The sequence below is a fragment of the Tachyglossus aculeatus genome, chromosome X1, assembly GCF_015852505.1.
Source record: "Tachyglossus aculeatus isolate mTacAcu1 chromosome X1, mTacAcu1.pri, whole genome shotgun sequence".
Classification (NCBI taxonomy): domain Eukaryota; kingdom Metazoa; phylum Chordata; class Mammalia; order Monotremata; family Tachyglossidae; genus Tachyglossus; species Tachyglossus aculeatus.
The window spans coordinates 40007679-40022435 of NC_052101.1; the positions used below are offsets into that span (position 1 = coordinate 40007679).

At 42.9% G+C, this 14757-nt stretch overlaps 1 protein-coding gene across 4 annotated transcripts in view; it reads left to right on the forward strand.

The window, feature by feature from the left end:
- Nucleotides 1–13536, forward strand: part of CPEB4 (cytoplasmic polyadenylation element binding protein 4) — an 80184-nt gene extending 66648 nt beyond the window's left edge. For all 4 annotated transcript variants that reach the window (XM_038771956.1, XM_038771957.1, XM_038771958.1 and 1 more), the window contains 6 exons: nt 74–247; nt 4084–4173; nt 5020–5138; nt 6353–6467; nt 7714–7895; nt 9053–13536. In XM_038771956.1, coding sequence (XP_038627884.1) covers nt 74–247; nt 4084–4173; nt 5020–5138; nt 6353–6467; nt 7714–7895; nt 9053–9280 — 908 coding nt within the window. In that variant the 3' untranslated portion in view covers nt 9281–13536. The remainder of the gene's footprint in view (nt 1–73; nt 248–4083; nt 4174–5019; nt 5139–6352; nt 6468–7713; nt 7896–9052) is intronic.
- Nucleotides 13537–14757: the final 1221 nt, after the last annotated feature.

A 14757-nucleotide genomic window follows, 5' to 3' on the forward strand; every position in this document is an offset into this window, starting at 1 on the left:
CAGCGGTTCAGGTGGGGCCGGGGGAAAAGCGTGGCATGATTATGTCTGAGAGTTCCCATGTTTTCTCTTCCAGGTCAGTCTTCACTGTTCCCAATGGAAGATGGATTCTTGGATGATGGCCGTGGGGACCAGTCTCTCCATAGTGGTTTGGGTTCCCCTCATTGCTTCACTCACCAAAACGGGGAAAGAGTAGAGCGGTATTCCCGCAAGGTGTTTGTGGGTGGACTGCCTCCTGACATCGACGAAGGTAGGTTCAGAAATGAGTCCCGTAGGATCCGTCACCCGAAAGGGGTGAATAGGTGGCCAATTTGGGATTCTTTGTAACTGACACTCCCTATTTCAACTTGAATTTAGCGGTGTAGATTTTTGAATAACGCTCAAGTACCCTTGAGTGGAGCAAGGACTGTGCAGGGTCCCTTAGGTTAATCGGAAGGGTGTGGGTTCTAGGAAACTGCAGCCTTAAAGGAGAACGCATTGATCCGAGGGAAGAAATGAGTAGGGAAAGTCCATTTCTCTAAGGATTAAGTGGATTTCTGATCAGTCGATCAATCATATTTATTGAGCGCTTGCTATGCTCGGAGCACTGCGCTAAGTTCCTGAGAAATTGCAGTTTACAGAGTTGGTAGCCGTGTTTCCTGCCCAAAGGGAGCTAACAAACTGGATGCCTTTTTAGTAAGATAATTGCCAGTTTCCAACCAATCGTGCATGAACTTGAACCTTCTCTGTTTCTGCTCACTGCTAATATTATGAAAAGTGCTGCTAAGTAGTTCATCTCGAGAAGACCAAAATCCCAACAAGAGCTAGATTTCCCCATTAGGTCCTGGCCCAGTTTTGGCCTAGTTTGGCATATTTTGAGGAAGGGGTAGGAGGGAGGAGAGGAAAGCAGCAGCAATTTTGCAGGGGTGGGAGTGGAAGCTTTTATATTAACAATGCAAAATGTTTATCAATTGCAGTTTGTGCCCTATAGACTAATGTTGCCAACACAAATAGTTTGTGGGTGGGATTCCTTCTAGAACTGCATTAGCTTGGTAGAGAGCTTGTCTCCACATTGGCTTTTTAAAAATTTAATTACGAGGTGGGAAATAAGCTTAATGCTGTGGGCACCCCAAGGACAAATCTGGCCCAAATCATCAGGAAGAAGTGAGGTCCCGTCCCTTGGTTGACGTTGGGTGAAAGGAGTAAAGGGACCGGAAGGGAGGAATGCTTTTAAACACCTGCAAATCCAGTCAATCCATTGGTGGTATTTTTGAGCACCTATTGTGTGGAGAGCACTGCACTAGGCTCTTGGAAGAGTACAGTACAAAGAATTGGTAGACAGCTTCCCTGCCCATAAGGTGCTCACAGCATAGAGGGGGAGACAGACATGAATATACAATAAATTACGGGTGTGTGGGCCTGAGGGTGGGGTGACTATCGAGTGCCTATCCAGCAGAAGGAAGAGGGAGTAGGAGAAAAGAGGCCTTAATTGGGGAAGGCCTCTCGGAGGAGATGGGATTTTAATAAGACTGTGAATGTGGGAAAGTGGTGGTCTGTGGTATATGGCAGGGGAGGGGATTCCAGTTCTAAGGGGATGGTGGTGAGATAGACGAGATTGAAGTACAGTGAGCAAGCTGGCGCTACTGGAGCAAAATGCGGGTAACGGAGGAGGGGGAGAGCTGACTGCTTTAAAGCCAATGATAAAGAATTTCAGTTTGATGCAGAGGAAACCCTGTTAAACTCCATTGAGAAGAGAGCCAGCAGGGCTCAGGGAACAAGAACGCAGGTGTGGGAATAAGGACACTGGAATTCGGGTCCTGCCTGTGACTAGCTGGGTGCCTTCGTGCATGTCACTTCCTCTCCATAACTTTCCATCACTGCCATCATCAGTCCCATCACCACCCTGCTCCCCCCCCCCCCCCCCGTCCCCGTCCCCGTCCCTCTGACTCGTAACTCCTCTCTCATTCACTGCCCGTGTTTAATCCAGGACGGAGTTCTGCTCGTTCTTCCTCAGCGAGGTCTGATGGAGCCAACCCTTCCCCTCTACTCCTTCGTAGCACCTTGTACCTGGGTAGTCGCAACCTCCCCCATTCAAGTGTCCCACGAGAAGCAGTGTGGCTCAGTGGAAAGAGCACGGCTTCGGAGTCAGAGGTCACAGGTTCAAATGCTGCCTCCAGCAGTTGTCAGCTGTGTGACTTTGGGCAAGTCACTCAACTTCTCTGTGCCTCAGTGACCTCATCTGTAAAATGGGGATTAAGACTGTGAGCCCCCTGAGGGACAACCTGATCACCTTGTAACTCCCCAGTGCTTAGAACAGTGCCTCGCACACGGTAAATGCTTAATAAATGCCATCATTATTATTATTCAGTTTCTGTAACCTCTCCAGTCCAGACTCACCTATGCAAAACAGCAAGAATCACTTCTCCCAAATGTCAGTCTAATCATGTGATTCTCCACTTCCCTTAGAGGTTCAAGATCGTTGTTCAGACTCAAAGAAAATTTTATCTATGCGCTTTGAGCCCCTTGGCCAGCTGACTCTCCCTACCTAAGAACTCTTTCCAGTTACTCTGCTACTCAGTGCTCTGATGAAGCAATTCCCCTCACCACATCCCACCTATCCCTCCTACCTCCAAGCTATTGCACATGCAGTGCTCACCTCTTAAAATGCCTTTCCCCTTCTGCCTTGCCAAACTGCTTCCTCCTACTAAATCCCACCTCCTGTTGGAAGCCTTCCCTGATTATTAATTAACCCCCCCCACACACCTAGTTATCCTATCTTCTTTAACTACCCCGTGGAGAATTCTAAAAACCTATGTACGTGCAAATGAAGTGCTGAAAAGCGAGAGCTTATAAAATCTTCAAAGCACTCGTTTTAAAAAGCGTTCCTCGTATCGAAAGATGATCAAGTCCTGGCCTGAAACGCAGGGTTGTCTTTGGTTCCTTTTGCTACAGTGAGGTTCTCACTGATGGCCATGTGGTTTTGAAATTTATCCCTCCTGTCATACGGTTAGCTCCTTAAGGGCTGGCTCTGTACTTAAGTCTCCCTTTGACATAGGGGAGTGTGCAAAGTAGGTGCCGTCCACTGTAGGCACAGACTGCTGCTACTTTCATTCATTCAATCATATTTATTGAGCGCTTACTGTGTGCAGAGCACTGTACTAAGCGCTTGGGAAGTACAAGTTGGCAACATATAGGGACGGTCCCTACCCAGCAGCGGGCTCACAGTCTAGAAAGTGGGCTCACTGTTACTTCTGATGATGGTGGATGTGTAAACTTGGCCCCCAAAGACTAGAGTAAATTAGGATAAGCCTAAAATAAAAGGTCGGAGCCCCGCCTCTCCTTTTAAATCATGTGGTTTTCAGCCAGATACTTTTTTGAGAAATAGCAGCCTAGCAGTCTGAGGTTGGCCTAAGATATCAACTCTTACTGGCTTGAAGAATATCGCCCGTGGATTTTGATAAAGGTGATGGTCATTTTCTGAATATTCTAGAGTTTGGAGCAAAGACCAGGTACAGTATGGAAATGTTATATACCAATTATTACATTTCCGTCTTCCATCTTGGTAATCTTTTCCCGTGCCAATGAGTGTTTTAAAATGCCAGTAAATTTTCAAGTGAAATATTGGAATGAGAGGCTTTAAAGGTTTCCTCCATGCTTTCATGAGGTCTCACTCATAGCAGTGTTAGTGAATATTCATATTAACATGGCTTTGAAGTTGTCAGCTAATGAGGATAGATGTGGGACTGGCATATGGGATATTCCTTTGTTTACTCCCTGTTCCAATTTGGCATTACTGCAGTTCAGAAGTAGCCAGGGTTACAGACAGAAATTTAATTTGCGGTGAAATCTTGAGCTTACTTATCTTTAGTTCTGAAATCCAATGGAGCACAATTTGGGACATAAACAAAATGCTTAAATTAAGATAACAAAAGTAAATAAAAATAATAAAATGAAATAACGAGCCTACAGCTCATGGAGAATGATTTAATCCCATTACCAGTAATCTGTTGTTTAAAATCATTTTTTTAATCAAAATTGCTGAAAGACTATCCCTGCCAAGAATTTTGTAATGATTTTTTTTTTTATGTTTTATTTTGCACTCATTAGATGAAATCACAGCTAGTTTCCGCCGCTTCGGCCCTCTGATTGTGGACTGGCCTCATAAAGCCGAAAGTAAATCGTACTTTCCTCCTAAAGGTAACTCTCATGTTTGAAATACATTGCTAAAGGAAAAAAAAGAATTAGAATTTAAAAAATTAAAGGTTCAGCTTTGCAGGGATGTAATTGTTAGTCTTTGTTCTACCTCATCATCAATCGTATTTATTGAGCGCTTACTGTGTGCAGAGCACTGTACTGAGCACTTGGGAAGTACAAGTTGGCAACATATAGAGACGGTCCCTACCCAACAGTGGGCTCCCAGTCTACCAGTTTACCTCCCAGATAAATATTTGATAAAGTCCTGTTTATAAGATGCTTCAAATGGTTAAGTGTGTACTGGTGATCAAACTCTATATTCTGTTTTCCTCACCAGTTTCACTCCAAATTAGCCCTTCAACTCTCTTCCCCCAATCCATTTTCCCATCTACTTCTAATAATGGTTGCGGGCAAAGTGTATTACAGAGTATTGGGTGTAAAAAATATTTCTCACCGGAATGCCGGCCGTCCACGCTGTGCTACGGACTCCCGCCCATCCTAGCCGCCGAGCCTTCTCCATCAACCAGAAAGCGAGTGGGATTGGGAGTGAGAGTGACAGCCGGCCTCTGAAGAAAACTCCAGGCCTGCAGCCCATTTGACACACTCTCTATTTTACTCAGGGAGCAGTAAAATAGGAGAGGCAGAATGGCTACTTACTGGCCACCAGAAAGACAGCAGGAGGATCAGGGCTAGGGTCAGGGCTGGAGGGCATAGCCCCTTCCCGACCCACTGAGGACCACCCGTTTCCAGACTTTTTCTTTTACTGGAGCCGGATTGAGGCTGGTTCCTGATTTTAGGCCAGTGGAAATGCCACCGGCACCCTCCCAGGTTGTTTGTTCTCTTTCTCAGGGTATGCGTTTCTGCTGTTCCAAGATGAAAGCTCCGTTCAAGCTCTGATTGATGCTTGTATTGAAGAAGATGGAAAACTTTACCTTTGTGTCTCTAGTCCCACGATCAAGGATAAGCCAGTGAGTGTATTGGTTGTTTTTTTTTCAAATATAAAATTGGCACAAAATTATCGCAGTTTGTCATCTCCAGATACCCATCTCAATTTGAAAGATGCGTCTCCGTCTTGGGGAGGATGTGTAGGTGTATTTCATTCATTCAGTCATATTTATTGAGCGCTTTCTGTGTGCTAAGCTAAGCTTTCTGTGAAAGCTAAGCTAAGCTTTCACTGTACTAAGCACTTGGGAAGCACAAGTTGGCATTTAATTGATTTATATTTGCTTTGGGTGCCAGTGCAGAGCAGAGTTTAGAAGGCTCTCAAGTACTGATCATGGTGATGGTTGTGAGTAAGCAGTTATTGCCGAATTCTCTTCAGACCTGGTACTAATGGACTGTGTCTTTTATTTTGATACTGGATTCTTTCCTTGTTTCAGTAACAGTAATTTTCCACCGAGACACTTCACAGTAGCCCAGTAGATAAAGGCATTACATCTACAGTAGCTGAAAACAGAGCTTATTCTGTTCTCAGGAATAAATCAAATGCATTCTTCCTCTTCTCAGCAAAGGTTTTAACTGGTTCTAGTTTGGTGCCTCCTTCTAGAATATTCTGAAAAGCATCTCTGAATATATAAGTATATATGTTTTAAAATGTTTAGCATGATAACCCACCCGGGTTATATAATGATCTACCACATCAGTCAGGTGAGTTCATAATTATTATTCTGGTATTTGTTAAGCATTTACTATGTGTCGAGCACCGTTCTAAGTGCTGGGATAGGTACTAGTTAATCAGATCAGACATAGTCCCTGTCCCACGTAGGGCTCAGAGTATAAGTTGGGGAGAACAGGCACTGACTCCCAGTTTTACAGATGAGGAAACTGAGGCACAGAGAAGTTAAATGACTTGCCCAAGGTCACACAGCAGGCAACTGGCAGAGCCAGAATTAGAGCCCAGGCCCTCTGACTCCCACTGACTCCTATCTTTCCACTAGGCCTCATTGCTCCTCAATGTTAGTTTATGCTATTCAATGTAATTGGCATGTTTGGTTTTGCAATATATATAGGCATTTACTCCTGGGTATGTTGTATAAGTGTCTTGATAAGTTTGCCCACTGATTTGCGGTGTACGTTATTGATTTCAAAAAGAAAGTGCTTGGCATCAATTTTAAATTGTCATTAGCAAATATCTCTGAATGAGCAATGAGAACTTGTGTGTGTGTGTGTGTGTGCCCCTCAGGTGCAGATCCGGCCCTGGAATCTCAGCGATAGTGATTTCGTGATGGATGGCTCTCAACCTCTCGATCCCCGGAAAACCATTTTTGTTGGCGGAGTCCCTCGACCATTGCGAGCTGGTATGGCCCAGAAAGAGTTGTACGAAATCTTTTCGCAAGATAAATTAGTGCATCCTAAACACTAGTTGATGTTGCTAAGTAAAGTGCTTCAACATAGAGTAGCAGGTGGTTAGTAATGATAATAATAGTACTTATAATATTCATCAGCAGTATTCTAAGCTCTGGGATAGATACAAGTTAATCAGGTCATATGTTGTCCCTGGCCCACCGGGGACTCACACACACATTGTGTGTGTTTAACTGTATTTCATTTCTACTTTCTTGTGGGCTAGTTCTGATTTCAGACTGAATCAGATGATTTTAAAAAATGTAAAAATATACCCAGAGGAGCCCCTCTATTGCATGAAGTCTCAATACTGGAGAGAGCTTACCAGTCAAATGCCTCCTTTGTAGACAAGTCTAACCTGAGGGAGGAGGATGTGAATGAACAAACTCAGGTGTGCCTCCAAGTTTACAAGAGAACAGAGCCTACTGTGCCAATACTGTATTGTTCAGAAAGTAAGATTGCTCTCCCCCCACCCAAAATTTGATTCTTCAGAATGGAAAATAATCTCCGTATTGTCACCCTCATTCCCACGCACTTTCTCTCTCTCACCTTGACCCACTCACAAACATAGACTGCAGTCTCTTGTTCTTCTTGCCCAACGTGTCAGCAGATATCTAGTGGATAAGATTGTTGGGGTGAGCTTTTAGGGCTGCCGCAGAAAGCTCTGAGAAGAGCCAAGCCTGCTCTGGTGTTTGGTAGATCTGCCTGGATATCCTTGTCATGCTGAGCCTAGAGCCCATGAGGACTTAAATAGCTGTGGACTGGGCTTGTAATTCAGCTGCAGCAGAAAGCCACGTGGCCAGCAAGGCCCAAGAGCATCACTGCCATCTGGAGAATAAAGGGAAGGGAGTCTATATGATTATATATATATATATATATATATGGAGTATATATGAGTCTATCAGAATGACGGATTATATGGGCTGTTTAAAAGAATTTAAAATAGTAGTCAAAACAAGTCAGTCAGTATTTATTGAACGCTTACTACGTTCAGGGCACTGTACTAAGCCCCTTTGGAGTGTACAATACTCCAGCAGACATGTTCCCTGCCCATAATGAGCTTACAGTCTAGAGAGGCATATCAGCGACATCTTAGAATAGGAATAGCAACCATAAAACACATCGGACAGATTTTTTTTTTTCCCAAAGTTAAAAGATGACCTTCTGAAGTTTAGACCCTTGTGCTCCTTTCCGGTTTAGTGGAACTTGCAATGATAATGGACCGACTGTATGGAGGGGTTTGCTACGCTGGAATTGACACTGACCCTGAGCTGAAATACCCAAAAGGAGCTGGGCGAGTTGCATTTTCGAATCAACAGAGTTACATAGCTGCTATCAGTGCCCGCTTTGTTCAGCTGCAACACGGAGAGATAGATAAACGGGTAAGGCCGAAAGTGTGGGTTCTAGAAATGGTTTCCAGAAGGTTCGTTTCAGACGCAAACCCCTGTGTGGCAACTGTTCGGATATGAGGGTGAATGTAGAGTTAGATATGACCACACCACCTTGGCTTTCTTACGAATATCTCAGCCTACCCCACTCAGCCTAACCAGGACTTGGCTTTCCAAGACCTGGACTTTTCAAAGGGCAGGCCTAGTAAGAATTGAGGCTGGTAATTATGCTGTAGGAATAAACAAGTCAGGGTTTTCCTTAGTCTTAGGGGTGCTGTTGCCCTTAGACTCAGTAAATTCCACCTCTCCCTTATTCCTGGTACTAGCTTCTCCCTCCTTTTGCTCCCACACCTCCAGCTCTTACCTGCTGGGCATCTGCCTTATTGGCACCCTAATTAGACAGTTGGGCCTTTTCTAACCCGTGATTGACCCGTGCTCCCCTCTTCCCAGTGGCCATCCAGCTGGTAAGGTAGTAAACTTGCCTGGGAGGTTCAGATCCCAGGTTGGGCTGCGAACCAGTGGAGTAAGCCCAAGGCCTTCCACCTCCTAGCTCCAGTGAAGCTGGCATCTCTGCTCAGGCTAAACTTGCCGCTCCGTTGAGGAGAAAGAAGCCCAGCTTACTCGCTCACTAGCGTGTGGTTCCACTGAGGACCGACTTAAGCATCACAACCAAAGATGACTTGTCTGAGATAACGTAGGTCATCAGTAGCATCTGGGCCGGAATTTAAGCCACAACGTCCAGTCCAGGCATCTGTCCCAACGCTACACGAGGCATTGGGTGGAATGGGGAACAGCGTTGACTTTTGTCTGCTTCGTTAAACCAGGATTCCCAGTGGGGCAGAGCGGTCCAGCCCCCAAATTTGAATTGGTCATTTGCTCATTTCAAGGTGTCAGATCAGTTAGGTCATTGCCTTTGTCCTCGCCTAAATACCCGACTTGTGCTCGTGGGTTCCCGCCGACGGCCTCTTGGTTTCTGAACGCGATGCGATAGGGTGCCGGTAATCGGTCCTTCTCCGGTGCATACGCAGATGCCTCAGAACAAAGGGACAGCCGCCGCGCCAAGGGACAAAAATTCACCTCCATAATCCGAATTGTATCGTTCTCCCAAGTCACTAGGAAAAGTCAGCTTCCCCTTTTATTTCTGGTTGCAGGTGGAAGTTAAGCCATATGTCTTGGACGATCAGCTGTGCGACGAATGTCAAGGGGCCCGTTGTGGTGGAAAATTTGCTCCGTTTTTCTGTGCTAACGTTACCTGTCTGCAGTATTACTGTGAATATTGCTGGGCTGCTATCCATTCTCGCGCTGGCAGGGAGTTCCATAAGCCCTTGGTGAAGGAAGGGGGAGATCGCCCTCGACATATTTCATTCCGCTGGAACTAAGTGATTACTGCAGAGCTCCTTTGCAGGCCTCAAAATAAGTGCACTCTTCTGTTAGCCCTGGCCCCTTCCCCTCCTCCAGATCGCATGTCCTTTTGTAGTCGTCTGTAACTTAACAATAGTATAATGAAAAGAATGGCCTATAATATAGGTATTTTGTAGATTCTCGTGTCACTGAAAACTGTATTGAACTCCTTTTCGTATTTGATATCATGTTGCGTTTGAGTTTCATTTTCTTGTCTTTCTCGAAGCCAAGAGGATCCAAACTTCATGCAACATTTTCTTAGAGGAGAGGGAGAAATATTAAAAGAGAAATGAAACAATAGAGTATTTTGGTTTTTTAATTAAATTATTATTAATAATATAACATATAAGAATACTTTTATTAAAATAACCATGCAACAATAACACTATCAGTCTATTCTGACACTGTTTTTCCCCCCAGGGAAATGCTTTTGCATTTTTCATTTTCCTTTTGTTTTTTTTTTTTTCTTTTTTCTTTTCTTTTTTCTTTTTAGAGCAAAGGAAGAAGTTAGCAATTCTCTATTAACAGGAAAGAGCATGTTAAAGCAACACAAATGCATGAGCAAGGTTGAAGCAGCATTGTAATAATTTTTTAAGGATTTTTGAGGCTGAATATAATTTCCCTGTGCCTCCAAGTTATTACACATAAAAACTAGTTAAAATAGACAGAGCTAGATATATTTTCATCTAAACAATTACATTTTAAAAGCTTAGAATGTAAGGATTGGATAAAGTCACTACTGAGGGGAGTGCACTTATTTATTTTTCTTAAAGTAACTGGTCTGGTGAGAGCCCCGGAAATCCTACCAAAGCTAGAATTGAGGATAACTAGTGGAAAGACTGGCAAAAGTTTTCTCTCCTGACGACAAATGTATAGATTTTATTTTTGATGTTCTATATAACGCTATATCCTAATTTACTAAACCTTCTTCAGGTATCAGCCTTTGCTCTCCATTTTGACATTAAAAAGAAAACCTAGAGATACCTCAAGGATACCATTTAGATTTCGTGGGTTACCGTAATCTAGTCTAACAAACCGAGACCACAGAAGGCGAAACTGGCAGCTGATTTGGTTTAATCTTGGAAGTAAAGTCAGTTTCACCACCTGTAACGTGTCGGTAGTGTAGAAGGACGTGAAAACGAGAAAAAGTCCGGTAGTTTCGCTTCAAAGTATTTTGCACTGTTTGCTGAACTCAACAGCAGCTGCGTAGATCTGCGGAAGTGCATCTGTCTCTCTTACTCTTCCTAGAGAATAAAAATCAAATAACCCGAAATTTCAGACCAGGGCGTGGGACGGAAAGCGTTTGAAGTGCCAACTTCACCGAGGAGTGAGCGCATGCTTTTATCACGAGCCCGTCCGAGGCGACCGGAGAGGATTTTCCGGAGCCTTGGGGGTGACGCTTGAGTTTTAGTTCGAATTCGTGTCTTCTTAACCAATGCCCTGTTCATCGTCGATTAGAATGATTGTTTAGCAGTGTGCAGAACAGACCCAAACCCGATGGCAATCTTGTTTGCTGTGCTACCGTACAGCACCATCTTAGACTCTAAAAAAACCAAAGACTTGCCTCAGCACCGCTGCGGAAACACCTGGTCTGGACATCCCTCTCCCTGCCCGTCCCCCTCCCTCAAGGCTCTCTCCTCCGCTCCCCTCCGCCTCCTTTCCCCTGCCTTTTCTCCCCACCCTGCCCCACGATCTTCGAGAAGCAGTCGCTAATTTTCAATACAGGCTTTAAATGACCCGTCCCCGTTAAGTTCCAAAGGTCAAAATGGAGACATTTGCTGTCCAAGAGTCAAGGTAGAAGGGAGCTGCTTTTACTGAAATCCCTGAAAATGCCGGCAGCGGTAATAGAAGCGGAGGGTGCTACGGAGGGGATCGTCAGGGACGTTTCTTTTTCTCCTGAAGTACAGAACTAGTCGGAATGTTCATTTCCTTTTTGTAATGCTTGTAGGTGGCTTGGGGTGTGTGCTGTTGTGCCGTTCCTACTCAGTAAACAGGTGTGATGAGTTACCATTACAAGAAATAACACTGTTTGAGAACTAGCTTTGAATAATAATTTTTCCCTTTGTACATGACCTGCTGAATTTCGGTACAGTGTTTTTGTAGCTAACTTATTTTGTCATGCACATAATGTATATTTGTTATGCACTACTTTTGTATATCTTGTTTTTCCAACAGTGAGCATTTTTAGGCACACTTTTCACTGACGGGATATCTCTTTATGCAATACCTCAATTTTTCATATTGCAGAGAGTAGCTTTTTGTACTTTTATTACTGAGAGATCTTCATATACTTCATTTTTTAATATAAATAATTTTAATAAATTTTATTTTCTTATATTCTGCTTTTTATACATTTCAGTGCTCTGCATACATTTTGAATTATGGATGTTGTGCACTGGCAATGCTATTTTAGAATCTGCAGAGAAGAAGAAAGCATGTTGCTTAAACATCCTAGCCCGGCACCAGCTATTTGGTGTACCTATAATTTAAGGAGTAGTATATGTAAAGCTGAGAATTAAAGGGAAAAAAAAAAAAAGCATGAAAATGACAAATAACACTGTCCGTAGTCCCTCAGAAGTGAAATGCATAAGCGTAGGGTAGAAGTTTAAAGTAACATCAAAATTGTCTACAGCTTCTTACTGAGTTTTTAAAACTATACACAATGCAGACGTTTTTGGTGAATGTTTAGCCATTTTTAATATTAACAAATTGATGTTCGGTGTTTGATTCAGAGATGTCTGCTCTTTGAAATTATATTTAAAGAAACCAAGAGCCCGCCCCCGGGCAGGCGTGTAATGTTAGTATGCATGACTAATGTAAGAAATCGTTATTCTACTAATATCCACTTGTGGTGATTGTGTGACAAGCGTGTTTACAGACTATTTGGTGACACTTCAGTTTACAGGGCATAAACAATTATCGATTACTCTGTACTTTAGGGATTACACGGCCTTCAGATTACATGGAGTTGTAGTTGGGAGTTACCATGTAACTCAAAACGTAATTAACATGTAATTAGTTTACAGATTTTAAGGTATCACTTCAATTTCCCACGCATGTCGCTGTAGCACATTAGCATGGCACCAGCCATGTACTTACAATGTAGTCACAGAGTAATTACATGGTTATTTTTGCAATGTAAAACCAAGTGTTTCTGGTTATTTTCTATGTAAAGGAACCTCTCCCTTGCCCCTTTCAGCCCCATGCTTTGGTATAGTATATATATGTATATATAAGTATATATATATATATATATATACTTCTCCATACACAGACCTCTGCAGAATGCAAATTGAAACTTGCAGTGAATGAATTTAGCGTTTTATAAGAGTGCTGTTGGAAAGACTTGATAATTCACCCCTTTTGTTTTGAAGAGTTAAGCCTTCTGTTTAAAGGTGATTTAAAACTTGAATGTGATGAATTGTGGCAAGTTAACTTCAAGTTGTTATGTGCAATACTTATTTCAGACTTTTGAAAGATCTTTGCAGTGTAATTCTTTGTTTTTAATTGCAGACATTTAAAAATGTCATTTTCTACTGTTAGAGTAATCCTCTTTCTTGCTGGTGTTTCTAAAGAAAAGAATCAGAAATCAATCTTTCTACTAATGTAAATTTGAGATTATTTTTAAAAATGGAATAAAAAAGAGGTTTTGGTCATTTGCTTTATTTTATTATCTTATTTTAAAGCTACTGTGATTGATAGCATTGTAAGAATTGGGACAATATTGTATTCAACTGTTTTATTTTTTATATTTTTAAATTTTAAAGTATAATTAGTTTTTATAATTTTCATCAGATTTTTGTTATATTTTTTGGAAGTGAAACTTTTAGCAAGTGGGTGTCTAGTTTTTACTAATCCCTAATGTTTTTTTCCAGTGTATTGCTCATATTATCAGAAGGAAAAGTTATTTAAGTATGTCAGTTAATTGTACTACTTGGCTGAATTTCCATATAGTTTTTACTGTGTATGGGGAGGTTGTAGTATTTATTATAGCATTTTAAATAAGGGTAATTCATTTTTTATTAAAGTCATTTTCACATTAAGTTCATATTTTTGTATGTTCTACTCTAAGTTATATAACACAGTTCCTTTTTTTAAAGAGTTCATTTGTTGAAGTGCTAGTGGAAAATTAATGTTATTAAATAGTTTGCAAATGACTATTTATACCAGTATGCATATAATTTTTAAATATTTGTAATGTGAGATGTTGAATGAATAAAACTTTTAACTCAGATGCCGTGTTGAAACGCCCGGTTTATTTGAAGGCCTCGAGTAGATCGCCCCGCGCCGCCCTCGGTGAGATTCTGAAGGGTTCGGCCCAGGTCCCGTGTGGTGAGGCAGTAACCCATCGGGATAATAATAATAATAATAATAATAACAATAATAATAATGGCATTTATTAAGCGCTTACTATGTGCAAAGCACTGTTCTAAGATGAAGAGAGTGTTCTCCTTTCGCAGCCCCGATGTCACATTTGGGAAAAGGTAGCCGAGGAAGCGAAGCGCCCATCCCCAAAGTCGGTGCCTGGGGTCTTCCCAGTGTCCAGATGAGGTAACTGAGGCCCAGAGAGGTGAAGCGACTTGCCCCGGGTCACACAGCTGACGATTGGCGGACTGAGCCCCTTCCTTTCCCAGACTGAGCCCCTTCCTTCCTCTCCCCCTCGTCCCCCTCTCCATCCCCCCATCTTACCTCCTTCCCTTCCCCACAGCACCTGTATATATGTATATATGGTTGTACATATTTATTACTCTATTTATTTATTTATTTATCTTGTACATTTCTATCCTATTTATTTTATTTTGTTGGTATGTTTGGTTCCGTTCTCTGTCTCCCCCTTTTAGACTGTGAGCCCACTGTTGGGTAGGGACTGTCTCTATGTGTTGCCAATTTGTACTTCCCAAGCGCTTAGTACAGTGCTCTGCACATAGTAAGCGCTCAATAAATACGATTGATTGATTGATTGATTGAACCCGTGAACTCTGACTCCAAAGCCCGGGCTCTTTCCACTGAGCCTGTGAGTCCTTTAGACTGGGAGCCCACTGTTGGGTAGGGACTGTCTTTATATGTTGCCAACTTGGACTTCCCAAGCGCTTAGTACAGTGCTCTGCACACAGTAAGGGCTCAATAAATACGATTGATTGATTGATTGTCTGTCTGTTGGTTAGCCTGGCCCGGTCGCCCCAGCGTAAGGGGCCAGCCACCTCCCGTGCCCGCTTTTCTTCTCGTCTTCCCCCCAGCTCCTCCTTGCCAACATTTCGGTGGGGATCACACCTTCGAGCGTCCAGACAGGTTCAAAAGAAACGGGGTAAGTCACAGATCGGGTATCGGTGAGGGGTCATCAGAGACCGTAGGTCGGCAGCTCCAGTGCCAGGGGAGTGTCTAGAGGGGGGTCGGGGGGTGGTCTTTCCCTTTCCCTAGGTAAGACCCCCCCAAATCGTCCCTCCGGAGCACCTCG